General features: G+C 42.9%; 1 protein-coding gene across 1 annotated transcript in view; it reads left to right on the top strand.

Moving 5' to 3' along the window:
• The window catches only part of LOC126416569 (inactive dipeptidyl peptidase 10-like), a 391761-nt gene that overhangs the window by 291431 nt on the left and 82173 nt on the right, over positions 1–18157 (top strand). The window contains exon 10 of the mRNA XM_050084317.1: positions 3969–4192. Coding sequence (XP_049940274.1) covers positions 3969–4192 — 224 coding nt within the window. The remainder of the gene's footprint in view (positions 1–3968; positions 4193–18157) is intronic.

Below are 18157 nucleotides of genomic sequence, written 5' to 3'. Positions count from 1 at the left end.
TATGAGACTGTCCCTGGTAATGCCAACATTCTCGATTGAAAGTAATCGATCGTCACGCTTGCGGTGCAACGCTGACATCCAAATTTCATCCAGTTTAACACCTTCGTCTTTCCTGTTAAAATTATTACGGTGTCTATCAGGATATAAGATGAACATCAACAAAAGCAAAACGAGGATAATGGAATGTAGTCGAATTAAGTCGGGTGATGCTGAGGGTATTAGATTAGTAAATGAGACACTTAAAATAGTAAAGGAGTTTTGCTATTTGGGGAGCAAAATAACTGATGATGGTCGAAGTAGAGAGGATATAAAATGCAGACTGGCAATGACAAGGAAAGAGTTTATGAAAAATAGAAGTTTGTAAACATCGACTACAGATTTAAGTGTCAGGAAGTCGTTTCTGAAAGTATTTGTATGGATGTAGCCATGTATGGAAGTGAAACATGGACGATAAATATTTTAGACAAGAGGAGAATAGAAGCTTTCGAAATGTGGTGCTACAGAAGAATGCTGAAGATTAGATGGGCAGATCACATAACTAATGAGGAGGTATTGAATAGGACTGGGGAGAAGAGAAATTTGTGGCACAACTTGACTAGAAGAAGGGATCGATTAGTAGGACATGTTCTGAGGCATCGAGGGATCACCAATTTAGTATTGGAGGGCAGCGTGGAGGGTAAAAATCGTAGAGGGAGATCTAGAGATGAATACACCAAGCAGATTCAGAAGGATGTAGGTTGTAGTAGGTACTGGGAGATGAAGAAGCTTGCACAGGATAGGGTAGCATGGAGAGCTGCATCAAACCAGTCTCAGGACTGAAGACCACAACAACAACAGCAATCAACCTCGATAGCCTCTCTATACATGCGTGCATAATAATGCGAGGTTTTTGATATGACGCTCGTCTCGCTGAATATTATTTCATGATCACCTTCCTGGTAAACATGTTCCGCTACGGCCGATTTATCCGTATGACCTAGGCGGCAATTGCTCTTGTGTTCAACAAGACGGGTGTTCACGCTTCTCTTTGTGGTACCGATATTGTGGACAGGTTTATATCGGTACCACAAAGAGAAGCGTGAACACCCGTCTTGTTGAACACAAGAGCAATTGCCGCCTAGGTCATACGGATAAATCGGCCGTAGCGGAACATGTTTACCAGGAAGGTGATCATGAAATAACATTCAGCGAGAAGAGCGTCATATCAAAAACCTCGCATTATTATGCACGCATGTATAGAGAGGCTATCGAGATTGATTGCTGCTGTTGTGGTCTTCAGTCCTGAGACTGCTTTGATGCAGCTCTCCATGCTACCCTATCCTGTGCAAGCTTCTTCATCTCCCAGTACCTACTGCAACCTACATCCTTCTGAATCTGCTTGGTGTATTCATCTCTAGATCTCCCTCTACGATTTTTACCCTCCACGCTGCCCTCCAATACTAAAGTGGTGATGCCTTGATGCCTCAGAACATGTCCTACCAACCGATCCCTTCTTCTGGTCAAGTTGTGCCACAAACTTCTCTTCTCCCCAGTCCTATTCAATACCTCCTCATTAGTTATGTGATCTGCCCATCTAATCTTCAGCATTCTTCTGTAGCACCACATTTCGAAAGCTTCTATTCTCCTCTTGTCTAAAATATTTATCGTCCATGTTTCACTTCCATACATTGCTACATCCATACAAATACTTTCAGAAACGACTTCCTGACACTTAAATCTGTAGTCGATGTTTACAAACTTCTATTTTTCATAAACGCTTTCCTTGTCATTGCCAGTCTACATTTTATATCCTCTCTACTTCAACTCATCAGTTATTTTGCTCCCCAAATAGCAAAACTCCTCTACTATTTTAAGTGTCTCATTTACTAATCTAATACCCTCAGCATCACCCGACTTAATTCGACTACATTCCATTATCCTCGTTTTGCTTTTGTTGATGTTCATCTTATATCCTGATAGACACCGTAATAATTTTAACAGGAAAGACGAAGGTGTTAAACTGGATGAAATTTGGATGTCAGCGTTGCACCGCAAGCGTGACGATCGATTACTTTCAATTGAGAATGTTGGCATTACCAGAGACTGTCTCATAGCCGACGCCACGTGATCGACAGTGGCGCCCTCTGTACTGCCTATATAATCAGCGCTTCCTCGAGTTCTCTTCGCAGTTCGCCGCTTTACCTCCGAGGATGTCTCCCGCAGTCGGAGACGAAACGTCAGGGGAGAATTTAATACTTCGACCACGGCCTATCAGCCCGGAAGTTTTAAGTGAAGACAATACCGGCCGTGAAAGCTAAAATTGTATGATTTTTCTGTCTTTGTTCAATTTCTACGTTTGTTACAGGAAGCGGGTTATACAGGGTCTTACAAAAAGGTACGGCCAAACTTTCAGGAAACATTCCTCATTTTAGTTTCGTCAGTATGTACTGTACTTTCTCGATTCACCGCCAGTTGGCCCAATTGAAGGAAGGTAATGTTGACTTCGGTGCTTGTGTTGACATGCGACTAGTTGCTCTACAGTCCTAGCATCAAGCACATCAGTACGTAGCATCAACAGGTTAGTGTTCATCACGAACGTGGTTTTGCAGTCAGTGCAATGTTTACAAGTGCGGAGTTGGCAGATGCCCATTTGATGTATGGATTAGCACGGGGCAATAGCCGTGGCGCGGTACGTTTTTATCGAGACAGATTTCCAGGACGAAGGTGTCCCGACAGGAAGACGTTCGAAGCAATTGATCGGCGTCTTAGGTAGCACGAAACATTCCAGCCTATGACTCGCGACTGGGGAAGACCTAGAACGACGATGACACCTGCAATGGACGAGGCAATTCTTCGTGCAGTTGACGATAACCCTAATGCCAGCGTCAGAGAAATTGCTGCTGTACAAGGTAACGTTGACCACGTCACTGTATAGAGAGTGCTACGCGAGAACCAGTTGTTTCCGTACCATGTACAGCGTGTGCAGGCACTATCAGCAGTTGACTGGCCTTCACGGGTACACTTCTGCGAGTGGTTCATCCAACAATGTGTTAATCCTCATTTCAGTGCAAATGTTCTCTTTACGGATGAGGCTTCATACCAACGTGATCAAATTGTAAATTTTCACAATCAACATGTGTGGGCTGACGAGAATCCGCAAGCAGTTGTGCATTCACGTCATCAACACAGATTTGCTGTGAACGTTTGGGCAGGCATTGTTGGTGATGTCTTGATTGGGCCCCACGTTCTTCCACCTACGCTCAATGGAGCACGTTATCATGATTTCATACGGGATACTCTACCTGTGCTGCTAGAACATGTGCCTTTACAAGTACGACACAACATGTGGTTCATGCACGATGGAGCTCCTGCACATTTCAGTCGAAGTGTTCGTACGCTTCTCAACAACAGATTCGGTGACCGATGGATTGGTAGAGGCGGACCAATTCCATGGCCTCCACGCTCTCCTGACCTCAACCCTCTCGACTTTCATTTATGGGGGCATTTGAAAGCTCTTGTCTACGCAACCCCGGTACCAAATGTAGAGACTCTTCGTGCTCGTATTGTGGACGGCTGTGATACAATACGCCATTCTCCAGGGCTGCATCAGCGCATCAGGGATTCCATGCGATGGAGGGTGGATGCATGTATCCTCGCTAACGGAGGACATTTTGAACATTTCCTGTAACAAAGTGTTTGAAGTGACGCTGGTACGTTCTGTTGCTGTGTGTTTCCATTCCACGATTAATGTGATTTGAAGAGAAGTAATAAAATGAGCTCTAACATGGAAAGTAAGTGTTTCCGGACACATGTCCACATAACGTATTTTCTTTCTTTGTGTGTGAGGAATGTTTCCTGAAAGTTTGGCCATACCTCTTTGTAACACCCTGTATTAAGTGGTTTTAACAGTCAGATGTCTGGGGTGGTGGGGAGAAAAACGATATAACCGAAACCGGTTGTTTCAGCGATATCCGTGGTCCTTGCTGCAGGTGCACGAGCAGCGGTCGCACGCCTGGCTGGAGCCCGCGCCGGCGCCCCTCTTCTCGGCAGACGGCGAGTCCTTCGTGGCGGTGCTGACGCAGCGCGACGCCGCCGTGCCGGGCTACCCGCACGTCGTCAGGGTCGACATCGCCGAGCAGAGGACCACACCACTCACGTACGGCGCCTGGCACGTCACCGCCATTGCCGCCTGGGACCAGTTCCACCATCTTGTGTAAGATATTCACCCGCTTCCTACGAGCGGCGTCAACAAGTAATGTAACACATTCTTTTCTCTGCCAGTTTCGGTTGAAAAAAATGCTGAATTTGTTGTGGGAGATCTCACAATACGAGGTTTGTCCGGAAAATACGTATAAAAGTTGAATAATGTCTTTATGTTACAAGTTGCAGTCACCGCCAGTTGGGACTACTGCTGTAATCAATCCCCTCAACGCTCAGTTCGAGTCAGAGCACTCTGCGTGAAGGTGGGAGTATGCGGCAACTTGTTGGCAGTTACCCTTTTTCACCTGCTGTCGGCATGGAGCTCTCTCTGATTGAGGAACAGCGCGTCAACATCAAGTTTCTTGCAAAGCTAGGCAAGAATGGCCGTGAGATTTTTGAGTGTTTGAAACAGGTTAACGGAGACAATTCTCTGAAGGAACCAACCGTGAACAAGTGGTTGAAAAGGTACCGGGATGGCCGAGAAGAAGTGAACGATGACCCTCGCCCAGGACGCCCGTCGACATCGAGTTCCGATGCAAATGTTGAATGAATTCGGGCTCGTGTTCTTAAAGACCGTAGATTGACAGTCAGAATGATTGCTGACGAGCTGTCAGTCCCCAAAACAATCGTTCACGAAATCCTGACACAAAAACTTGAAATGAATAAATTGTGTGCGAAAATCGTACCGAAGCTTTTGACGCCAGAACAGAAAGCAAAGAGGGTTGAATGCTGTGAGGATTGGTTGGAAACAGAGGGACGAGGGGACTTTCTCAACCGAGTCATCACCGGAGACGAGTCCTGGTTTTACGAATTCGATGTGGAGCTCAAATCTCAAAGCAAGGAATGGAAACTAGCAGGAGGACCGAGAACAAAAAAGTCGTGAAAATCAAGGTCCAATGTGAAGACAATGTTGATTATTTTCTTTGATTCTAGGGGCATTGTTCACAAGGAAATTGTCCTTCTCGGTCAGAGAGTGAACGGAAATATTTACGGTGAAGTTCTGACACGTCTCAGAGCTCGTGTGGCTCGAGTTCGACCGGAGTTGGCAAAATGGGGCAGGTGGATCCTTCATCACGACAATGGGCCCGCTCATACGTCGCCCGTTGTGCGCGAGTTTTTGGTCCGAAGCTCAATCACCGTGACAGACCACCCGCCTTATTCACCCGATTTAGCCCCGTGTGACTTCTTCATGTTCCCGAAATGCAAAATGGTGCTTCGGGGGCGGCACTTTGGAGATGTGAAAGCCATCAAGGCGGAAACGACACGGCAACTGAACAACATCACAACTGAAGACTTTCAGCAATGTTATCAACAGTGGAAACGGCGTTGGCAGAAGTGTATCGCGTCTCAGGGCGAGTACTTTGAAGGAGACCATATTGTAATACCTGAATAATTATAAAATAAAGTTATTATTCAACTTTTATACGTATTTTCCAGACAAACCTCGTAGTCTCGCTTCAGCACCTATAGTTTCACGAAGTTCCGGTATGTGGCGGTGCTGTACGTAGACAACAAAATTGCGTCTGTAACGGAGGTGTGTTCCAAGGACCGAGCTGTAGTGGAAAACCAGGTCGACGTAGATATTAGCAGGCGCTTGCAGAAGGTCTATGGAGACCTGGCACTGAACAAACACACGGTGATTCGTTGGGCGAGACGTCGGTTATCATTGCAATAAGGTCGCACAAACCTGTCTGATCTTCCACGTGCTGGCCGACCGCACACAGCTATGACTCCTGCAGTGTCGGAATGTCTGGACACTCTTACGTAATTCTTCAGGCTTTCCCGGTGAGATCTTGACATATGGAATAATCGGGTCTACTGCCGGATGTTTGTGTCGCTCTGGCACAATATTTCGGCCACGTAACTCGTTGCCTTCTTCAGGTGCGACCTCAGACTGCCGTATTGGAGGATCTTGTCCAGTAGGACGGGCCTCAGACAGCTGCCACAGATGGCGACCGTGTCGGGCACGGACGTCCGAGGGAGCACGGCGGAAGAGACAACACGTTAAGGTCGGGACTCACATATCCGGACCGTGTCCGTGCCGAGACACGTCCGAGTATCGGTCGTCACCTAGACAACGAAATACATCATTAAAACAAATGTAGCGGGCCGCACTTGCCCGGGCCGTGCACGGGGAACGTCAACGGGCAGGGGCCGGGCCGGGCGGGATTCGCCGTGTTTAATTTTTCACGTGACGGACACGGCCTGACGGTAGAATTGTCTTGTGAGCGTGCAACTGCGCAAGACTGTTCTGTGTACAAAACATGGATGTGGAACGACTAATAGAAGAAGATCGTAAGTTTGCTGTTCTTTACGATCAGGGAACTGAAATAGCCGGCCGGTGTGGCCGTGTGGTTCTAGGTGCTTCAGTTTGGAACCGCGTGACCGCTACGGTCGCAGGTTCGAATCCTGCCTCGGGCATGGATGTGTGTGATGTCCTTAGGTTAGTTAGGTGTAAGTAGTTCTAAGTTCTAGGGGACTGATGACCTCAGATGTTAAGTCCCATAGTGCTCAGAGCCATTTGAACTGAAAACTACAGGAATATCGAGTGCAAAGACAGAGTTTGGAAGACAATTGCAACAGATCTACAAGCCAAAGGTAAGATAAAAACTATACGAGTTTTAATACCCGAAAGATATTTATTTACTTTTTATTTGACAAACATGTTTGGTTTGTGTCATCGTTATATCGCCAAGGCGACATGTTGCCATTCCACAGTCCCTTGTGAAGAATTTAGGAATTTTTTGAGTTGTTCTCGTACAGCAAATGCAGCATCTGTTGATCTCCCACGAATTCGAGGTAGGTTTCGAAGATTTGATGATCTTCCGGATCCCTCAGCAGTTTCCTTTTGATCCATCCTCTGTTCGGGCACCCTACAACCTTCCATTTTTCGAATGAAGTTGTACAGTACACACGCAGCTGTCACAATCATTGTTAGGTTATTAGGATCTCCCTGAAGGATTCTTCAAAATATTCGGAATTTCTGTTGCAATATACCGAATGCAATGTTTTTTCTCAGTCTTGTTTCTAGTTTCTTTAAAAGTTCACAAAAGGTGTACTGCGTCATCCTAAAATATTCATAAAACTTAGTCTTATCATCTATGAGATGAGAAAATAACGTTCGAAACTCTCCCTGTACTGGTCTTTTTTTCCAGGCACTGTGGATTCATAATTTTCTTCTTCTTGTTTGCGTTCGTTCTTTTTTCTCTTCGTCTAAAGCAAGTGCTATAAGTCCTAATTCGCTATTACGAAAATTAGCGAACATGTTTCACAGCTTTCACAAACGGAAACACATATCACCGCGTCCGAGTCACTACAAGGAACAACAAAGACACGGCCGTGCGCCGGTCATGTGTGGCCCCCGCAGGAACGGACCGGAGCACGGCCGTCACTCTTCCGACGCTCGGCCCTGACACGGCCCGGACGTATGTGTCCCGACCTTTACAGGCAGCGCCAGGCGGGCACGGACGGCAGAGAGAGCACCCAGCGCCCTCTGGGCATAAATACCGGACAAGATCCTCCAATACGGCAGTCTCAGGTCGCACCTGAAGAAGGCAGCGAGTTACGTGGCCGAAATATTGTGCCAGAGCGACACAAACATCCGGCAGTAGACCCGATTATTCCACATGTCTGGACACTCTTATTTGAGGTAATCTACGGGTCACAATCAAACACCTCACTGCACAACTTAACGCCTCTGTTGGTAGTGCTGACACACTCATCCACCATTTGGTACTCAAAGGTGCTTGCCCACGGCTTGCTCACCGCCTAAGAAGAAGAGCACCATTCTGTGTGGAGTTGCTTGCACGTAACGAGGCTGATCGTGGCAGTTTTTTGTCAGACATCGTCACAGGCGATAAAACGTGGTTCATCACTTCGAACCAAAAACAAAGCGGCAATCCGTGGAGTGGCGCCACACGAGCTGTGCTCCGTGGAAAAAATTCAAAGCCATATCTTCAGCCGGTTAAGACATGGCTATGGGCTTCTGTTACTCTGAAGGGGTTATTCTGTTTGATGGCCTCCTTCCTGGTGAACTCGAGAGGAACTCATTGGGCTGTTCTTCCTCAACCTTCCGACTTCCATCTGGTGCAATGAAGGATGCACTCCACGGGTGGGAGCATATGGATGATGGGGACTTATTGATGCACCAAGGCTCTGGCTCCAACGTCGACGTTCGGAGTGATACTATACGGGCACAGAGGTCCTCCCAGTAACGTGGCGCATGGACGTCGCATAGAATGAAGCTTTTGTTGAAAATTAGGGTTTTGTAGCCAAAAGAGTTGGGAATAATTTGGTGTATTGGAATCCTGATTAAAGCCAAGATTTTTATTTCTTTTTTACACACACATTGCATTTATCGAACCATTTTCGACCATTCTGCATCTACATACATACTCTGCAAACCTCTACGAAGTGAATGGCAGAGGGCACTTAGTAGTTCACCATATACTGGAGTATCTTCCCCTTCCAGTCGCATGGAGCGCTGGAATAAAGACTGCTTAAATGCATCTGTGCGGGCTGTAATTAGTCGAATCTTGTATTCATGAATTCTATGGCAACAGTATGTATGTTGCTGACGAATGTCTTGACTCTTGACCTTTTTCCTGGTTCTCTAATCAAGTTCTACATGCGATCCCCTTGTGACAAGTTCAGTTCCGAGACCATTGCTTCCTTCTCAGAGACCATTACTCCTGAAATGATGAAGTACAGGGTGTCCCAAAAAGAATGATCCGATTTTAACTTGTAATAATATTGAGACAAAAGTCACTAGGTACCTGAAACAGCGCTAGATGTAATCGGCGTGGTATAGAGTTTCGGAAAAAATCCACTAGATGGAGCACCACCGCACTGGCACAACAACGTGCGCAGTTTCCTCAATGCCAACGTACCTCAACGTTGGATAGGGCGTACAGGACCGCGAGACCAGGCTTTACGCTCTTGGCCTCCTAGGTCCCCTGACTTAACACCATGTGATTTCTTCCTGTGGGGATATGTTAAACAATGTGTTTACGTTCCTCCCTTACCTCGTGACATTGATGAACTAAAAACCAGAATATTAGCTGCTGTACCTTCAGTGACAGAAGACACCTTACGCTCAGTTTGGGATGAATTCGGCTATCACCGAGCGAGGTGGCGCAGTGGTTAGCACACTGGACTCGCATTCGGGAGGACGACGGTTCAATCCTGCGTCCGGCCATCCTGATTTAGGTTTTCCGTGATTTCCCTAAATCGCTCCAGGTAAATGCTGGGATGGTTCCTCTGAAAGGGCACGGCCGACTTCCTTCCCTGTCCTTCCCTAATCCGATGAGACCGATGACCTCGCTGTTTGGTCTCTTCCCCCAAAAAAACCAACCAACCAACCAATTCGGCTATCGGCTAGATGTCGAAAATGGAGGACATGTTGAACATTCATGATGGATTTCTATAAACTTCTGTCTTTTGTGAGTAATTTAGTATGCAATTTGTTGGTGTTAAGCCCTTCCTCTTAATAAATAATTCTATTTAAAATCAGGTCATTCTTTTTGGGACACCTTGCATTACCAGAGCTATTCGGAAAGTAAGGTCCGATCGGTTCCAAAATGGAAACCACAGAGAACATCAAAAGTCTTGTATTTTCAACAGTTAGCTGTACCTTCCAGCTACTTCTCTAGATAGTCGCCACTCCGACTGAGACATTTCCCGTAGCATTGAACCAACTTTCAAATACCCCCTGTTGTGGAAGGCAGCCGCCTGTGCATTCTGCCAATTCTCTTCGCTGATCTGCAGCTTGTTTTCTGAGCCAAAATGTTGTCTTCATAGCTAGCGATTCGTGCGAACAGAGATGAAAATCAGAGGAAGCCAAGTCCGGGATATATGCTGTGTGATCAGACACATCCCATCGAAAAAGCTGCAGGAGCGTCCTCACTGCCCTTGCACTTCGCGGCCGAGAACTGTCATAAAGAAGGAAATGCATGACAGTTACGTTTGTGTGCTGCGTGAAGTCAGACGAAATCTCTCAGAGGCAGTCACACTCTTGGCGGGAGACATTATTTTCTAGGCACGTTTGCGTGCTCACTGTGAGTCCAGGACTGAAGAGAGCGATGTGAGGCGATCGACGGGTATACTACAGATACTATCCGACAAATCTCTGCACAGCTTCATCGGATTTTCACTATGGTTTCCAATTCGCGATCGATCGGATCTTACTTTCTGAAGAGCCTTCGTAGCTGGTACCCCATCTTCATCACGCTACCCTAACAACATTTTAGAATGAAAAATTTTTTTGACATTTTTGTTTTTAAAATGACGAAAGATAAATGATAGGTGTGTTATTGAATCACAAACTAATGAGTCTATGAGAAAACTGGTACTACTTATTTCTAAACGCTTTTTTTTATAGAATGATGGAATAATTCCCAGTACATCACGAGTGGTACCTACTACTTCTTCTCAGGAACGAAAGCTAACTATCCACATTGAGGGTAGACACGTCTCGCAAAACATACTTCCTCTTCATCGCACTCTCTCTAGCGACACTTGATTCACCCACAATGTGCACTCTCGTTTAAAATAAACCATATTGAAATGTCTCCACTATAATTACTGTTTATACATCAGTTGATTGCTGGACTCCTTACTTCTGAACTGCCAGAAATTGGAAGACTTCAGGTTCCCGATGTTTTGCACAGAAGCACTGTCACTAATAATAATAATTATGATTTTGCTGTGTAGGCTCTACATCAACCAAGTTATGTAGTTACTATTGCTATCAATTAATTCATTTACCTAATGCGATGAGAATAACGTTAGCAGTTTCTGGTCCATTGCGTGAACTACCTACAATTCGGAGAAGGCATCGGACATTTTCGTGAAATATTTAAGCATATGTAATACAATTGTCTCAATTAATGTCAGAGATGTGTGGTACAAAGTTCAAAGTATGTTTACAGTGGGAGGAAGAAAGACGTTGCTCATACAGTCATTTCACACATTTTGCTACATATTACTGCTAGTATTTGAAAAAAAAGAGTAATTGTTGGTAACATATGTTATAATTATTACTATGTTACAAAACAACGCTAATAGTAATATCCTTTTTTAAAAATGTGGTTTCGTCATTGAAACGTAGACAAACCCTTCTGTTCTTACCGCAAAAAAAATTTTGTTTCTTCAGGTTGAGAACCACTGAACTAGTCGACTTTCCAACTCGGTCCAAATCCATTACGTCAGTGTCAACTGCCAAATGTCAAAAATGTCCTGAGTAAATGCAGCATGCTCTGTCTTATTGTCTGGTTCGATTTCCTATCACAAATGCAGTCTATACGAAAAAATGAAGACGCGTTTGGAGCACTTGGTACACTTAATTATTTTGATGGCTTATGCACACATTGTAATTCTGTCAGAGACAGCAAAGGACCTGGAAGAGCAGCTGAACGGAATGGGCAGTGTCTTGAAAGGAAAATATAAGATGAACATCAACAAAAGCAAAACGAGGATAATGGAATGTAGTCAAATTAAATCGGGTGATGCTGCGGGAATTAGATTAGGAAATGAGACGCTTAAAGTAGAAAACGAGTTTTGCTATTTGGGGAGCAAAATAACTGATGATGGTCGAAGTAGAGAGGATATAAAATGTAGACTGGCAATGGCAAGGAAAGCGATTCTGAAGAAGAGAAATTTGTTAACATCGAGTATAGATTTAAGTGTCAGGAAGTCATTTCTGAAAGTATTTGTATGGAGTGTAGCCATGTGTGGAAGTGAAACATGGACGATAAATAGTTTGGACAAGAAGAGAATAGAAGCTTTCGAAATGTGGTGCTACCGAAGAATACTGAAGATTAGATGGGTAGATCACATAACTAATAAGGAGGTACTGAATAGAATTGGGGAGAAGAGGAGTTTGTGGCACAACTTGACTAGAAGAAGGGATCGGTTGGTAGGGCATATTCTGAGGCATCAAGGGATCACCAATTTAGTATTGGAGGGCAGGATGGAAGGTAAAAACCGTGGAGGAAGACCAAGAGATGAATACACTAAACAGATTCAGAAGGATGTAGGTTCCAGTAGGTGCTGTGAGATGAAGAAGCTTGCACAGGATAGAGTAGCATGGAGAGTTGCATCAAACCAGTCTCTAGACTGAAGACCACAACAACAACAACAACAACACACAGGCTCATGTTACGAACGCTGGAAAACCTGTTGAATTCTCTCCATATTTTCATCATTTCTTGTTGACCGGCTCACATGTTACTTCAAACCCAGTTTCCATCTTCCCATGAAGTTAGTATGCCATTTTCTTATGGATACTCTAGACATTAGTAGTTTCCCGTATCACCTTCTGAAATTTCTCTAGACTTGTATGTCTGACTTTCTTTCAACGAACCAAGTTACACACTGTGCCGTACCTGTGCAGACTCAGTTCTTTTATTGATTTATGTCGCTCCTGACTACCCCAAACAACAAAGGAAAAACTTTTTACAGTTATGTTGCTCTTATCACATGGTAAGGCAGAACATTTGTTCTTTACATTTGCAACGTCCCCTTAGAAAAATTTATGAATTACTGTAGTGATTAACCTCTTACATTATTTGATTTTCAAACAACTGAGCAGGACTGAACGTACTCAGACATTTCGCTCTTTACCTGTTCTGATCAACACTGAACTGACACACAATATTTTTAGCGCAACGCAATCTGACTTTCAATAATCCCTACAACAGAATGGCCCTGACTAACATTAACCTATACCTTTCATAATCACTTACCTCACAAAAATCTTCGTTACTCGAACTATTGCAATACAGCGAGCGCCACTACTGCCAGCTAAATAAAAGATTCCAACTACTGAAGGCACTAATTACTGATACACATAGTCAGCAAATGAAAGATTTTGATAAAGAACAAACAATGTATTTACCTTAATAGTGTTCAAAATTCATAATATATATAAACAAAGATGAGGTGACTTACCGAACGAAAGCGCTGGCAGGTCGATAGACACACAAACAAACACAAACATACACACAAAATTCAAGCTTTCGCAACAAACTGTTGCCTCATCAGGAAAGAGGGAAGGAGAGGGGAAGACGAAAGGAAGTGGGTTTTAAGGGAGAGGGTAAGGAGTCATTCCAATCCCGGGAGCGGAAAGACTTACCTTAGGGGGAAAAAAGGACAGGTATACACTCGCACTCCCGCACATATCCATCCACAGATACAGACACAAGCAGACATATTTAAAAGACCAACTATATATATATGTGGATGTGGGGAGTGAGATGGATATATATATATATATATATATATATATATATATATATATATATATATATATATATATCAGTTCATGATATCCAGTGCTACAAATTTACTCCTTCTGGCGGACACACGTCCAGATCGTCCGCTCTCAAAACTCCGCCATCTCACTCCCCACATCCACCAGTGCTGGCGGCTCACCTCCAACTGCACAGTGCTACACACTGTTCACATCCAACTGCCCAACACTACAATAGAGAATATTTCAACAATGCCAACCAGCCACAGACTGCACACAGCACAGTCAGTGATTTACATACAGAGCACTGGGTGACGTTACCAACATAAAAATCTAAACAGCCTACTTACATACTCCCCACAAAAAATTTACAAATTGCTTTGGGCAGTGGCCAATACAGGTTTGAAAAAATTTTTCATAGTTACAATAACAAAGATATCAAATGCACACACTTATTGATATACTGTTGGTCAAAGGCAAAAATTGTTCTCATAAAGACAGTCTCATTAGTAAAAGAAAATGCACACGGTAGTAGTGGATTTCCATGCAGTCTTGAAGAAGTAGTGTTGTCCTTCCAACGGAAAGACAGTGCTGACTCCTGACATGCTGACATGTAATGGGCCACAACAGAGCAAACCCACAGCAGAGTCAGTGGACGTTTTGAAGAATATTGGTAGGCAGGTCATCACAGAGCAGACCCACTGTAGTCCTGGTAGAGATCATGGTATTGGTGGGCCACCAGAAGTGCAGACCCACTGCAGTCCTTGTAGAAAGAATGGTATTGGTGGGCCATCAAAGATGCAGACCCACTGTAGTCCTTGTAGAGATGGCTAGCAGCCATCTGTTGTGACTGTGCGGGTGCACAATCACCATTGAAGCGTCTTGCGGATAATATAGCAAGTCCATGAACCACCACTTGTGCACTCACAAATTTTTTTTTGAAATGTCCTTAGAACCAGCAATGCTGTTAACCAGTCACTTGCTGAATTATTAACACATGCAAACACTAACAGTCCCAACTTCTCACATATTGTGCATATACTATGACCAACAGTAACGTGTGCAGTAAAATGTAGCTTAATTTGAAGAACTGGTGTCTATACAATTATAAATTTACAACATAAGAATACAATTACAAAGGAACAAAATACATCATTAAAGAACATAACAATACAGATAACATTTGTAGTAGTACAGGCTTTACAAGAGAATAGAAATAAACAGATACATCAGTGTTACAGGAATTATGACATAAGTAAATAAATAAAATAATGAGAATAGTTTTCAAAACATTAATTTCACACATGAGAATTGAAAGAGAACAGAATTAATAATGCCTAAACATCATTACACAAAAGTTACTACTAAAACACGTTTTACTTTCCAGAAGAATTCAGAAGAACTGTGAAGATATAAAACAGATGCAGCGGAAAAGCAATAATATAAATTATGTCACTCATTAGTAGCAACGTGATATAATCGTGTAACTGTCAAATAAACTAACCATTGTATCATCCGGTATCTCCCAGAAAGCACTTTAAATCCATAATGTATTTTCAAGCAAACCAAAATGTTGCATTACAATGTCATTAGCAGTACCGGTATATGTTCTAAGTATGTGAGCCTTATAGTCATTACATAATCGTGCAACTAACAAGCAAGAATGTACACACACAATAACACTGTGTCGTCTGTTCACTATAACAATGCATTCGTAATTACTGTCTAAATATGTTCCCTAGGTTCTAGACTGGATATGTAACTTCAAACATTGCTACATGTTAACAGTTTCTAAGTCTGAAAAAGCATACTAGTAACGTGAAGTGAAAAGTTTTATGGCAAAGACCAAGTTAAAAAGCAGATTATCTTTCAATAAACGGTTTTACATGTGAAATGTGGTGCAATCCTTTACTCTTCCTAGTACGCAGAGTTTCAACTTCAATGCAATTATCATGTGGTATATGTCGGTAAATAATACTGGAATTTTTCTCAAGGTTAGCGTCTATGTTATTTTTCTCTGAGCCAGCCGGCGCACGTGGCTGCCTGCAGTGCGAGTCATTGTCTATCTCTTTGTTGGCACGCATCGTTATTGGGATTAGGAGACCTAACTTCTAAAAATTCACCTTGTCGAGAGGGCCCTGCCCTGTTTGAATCCCGCCAGTTCTGATGAAATTCAAGTCTGTCGTTACGATTATATCATCTGTCATCATGTCGGTAGATTCCATAGTTTGTTTCTTGCTGGTCACATGGTGGAGAATTTCTCTCTGAATCGTAACTGCGCGCTGAACTGTTGCGTCTGAAGTTATTCTGTCTCCCTTGATAATAATGGTTTTGGTTCTCATATTGTTTGTTTCTATGGTTATCTCTGTCATATTCATTACTACGGAAATGCGATCTTTCTCTGTAACTATTATTCTGCCAACAGTTGTCATACGGGTGGTGTCTGTTTTGGTCCCGATTTGCATTGTAAGAATAGACTTGTCGTTTCCAGTTATTATTTCTGTCATCGCGGAATTGCGATGGATGTGACCTGTAATTGTTGTGTTCCTGTTTCCGCATTCCGCGATTGTCAGTGTCAATTTCCAATTCTTGTAACAGTCCCTGAAAAGCTTCAATGTCGTCTTTGCAATGGCCTGCCAAAGTAATATGTCGTAAATGTTCAGGCAATTTGATTAAGCAAATGCGGATGAGTTCTGAGGGGCTGTATGGGTTTGAAAGATACTGATTCTTATGTAACATGTCTTCGAAATATTTGACAAGACTGGAAAATTCATATTGTTCGAAATGTTTCACCATTATGATGCTATGTTTTACTCGGTCTTGTGTAGCTTGAGACCAATGTGCTGAGAGGAAGGCATGATAAAATTCTCCTTCACTGTGACAATCGTGAATGAGCGATCGCATTCTTACAGCTAGTTCATCTCTAAGTAGCCACACATAAATTCTAACTTGTGCTCCAGTGACCTGTTGGGAGGAAAACAATGAGAGAATTGATGAACCCATGCTTGTGGATGAATGTCGTTGCCAGAATTCTTAAATGTTTTGAATTTACATGTAGTAATGAATAGCTTATAGTCAAGATCATCATGTCGGCGAGTCGCATATCGGTCATTGTTACTTCGTTTCGGCGGTTCCATCACAAAATTCAGTGCGCCTTGCCAATTTCCTTCATAATTTCCGAAATGCCCCGTGTTATTATTTTGTGACTTTTCAGTATTTCTAAGTCCCTCTTCCCGTATTTGAGCATGAGTCTCCGCTGAAATATGTAATTCTTGTATTACTTGTGCCAACTGATCTTGTACTTCCTGGATTTCTCTTTTGTACTGTGTATTGATTTGATTTTGATTTTGTTTGAATTTTCTAATTTGTTCATACTCTTCTGTTTCAGTGAAGGCTATGGGTCTTGTATCATTCAGATCATCATCTACCTTTGTAGATAAGTTAGTGAACTGATCTGAAAGTTCCGCTACTTTCTCCGATAGTGAACTTATTTCCTCTGGGTGTTTTTCTGAACCAAGTTTCAGTGTGTCCATTTGTGTTGAAATCACATCTACTGTGTCCTTTAAGTTTTCCTGAGTTTTTGCAAGTTGCGTAACCAAATCAGTAGATGCAACTCAGTCAATTTTAGCTTGCAAGGTGTCGTGATTTTCACGAACAATAGTTTGCACTTCTTTTATGGCTGCTTCGTGATTCTGTAATGCACTTTCATAACGCAAAAAAATAGGTTGAAATTCTTACAAATTTCGATTCGATTTTAAGTAACCCAGCAGTTAAACTTTCACGTGTTTGTTCAAGCGTTTGTTTCATTGAGTCTAACTTTTGAAGCTGTTGCTGTGTTTGTCTCTGATTTTGTTCCATCGTGTCTAACTTTTGAAGCTTTTGTCCCATTTGTTGCATTAATTGTAATAACAATGCACTGGTGTCTGAAACATGATCCTCAGTGCTATTCGGCAGTTATTTGAACCGGCAATATTCACATTTTAAAAACCAGAAAATGCATCTTGACTTATTTCAGAAAACGGTGAGGACGCAAAACCTGAATCTACAGTATTTGCACGATTGTGTCCTGTCATGCCGGATTCCTGAGGTAAGCTGTTGCTGACTGATCAATCGATAATGCTTCCCTGTTCACTAATTGTTTCACTGTCTACACCATTATTTGCTGCCCGCTGCATTTCCCTATGCACAATTACCAAATCACTACTTTGAATGTCTGTTAATTCATTACACGGTGGTGCAGATAAGCTACGCTCGTCGTTACTATCATTTCTCAATTTACTTTGGAGCCTACTGTTACGTTTTTTACGCGCCATAATTATCACGTATTTCACACGATAACAAGAAAAGCACAATTTGAAGAGCAAAAATAAGAAAACGCATTAACATAGCACTGAAAATAATATCTAGTTAATTGCAAGCGCAGCTGCGAAATACTTGGTGCAAATCTACATGCATGCCACAACTGTTTTACTGTGAGAGACTACAACTACAAAGGAAATTCTCTCTATAATTACGCACTAGCAATAAACAATAGCTACACTAATTACACAAACTACAAGAAAATATCAGAAGATTCCAGTGAAGAATCCTCGGCTAAGGGTCGACATATGCAATGTCCCCTTAGAAAAATTTATGAATTACTGTGCTGATAAACCTCTTACATTATTTGATTTTCAAACAACTGAACAGAACTGAACGTACTCAGACATTTCACTCTTTGCCTATTCT

The sequence above is a fragment of the Schistocerca serialis genome, chromosome 8 (genome assembly GCF_023864345.2).
Source record: "Schistocerca serialis cubense isolate TAMUIC-IGC-003099 chromosome 8, iqSchSeri2.2, whole genome shotgun sequence".
NCBI classification, from domain to species: Eukaryota; Metazoa; Arthropoda; class Insecta; order Orthoptera; family Acrididae; genus Schistocerca; species Schistocerca serialis.
The sequence above is the reverse complement of the archived record's forward strand: the minus strand, read 5'-3'. Positions and strand labels throughout refer to the sequence as shown.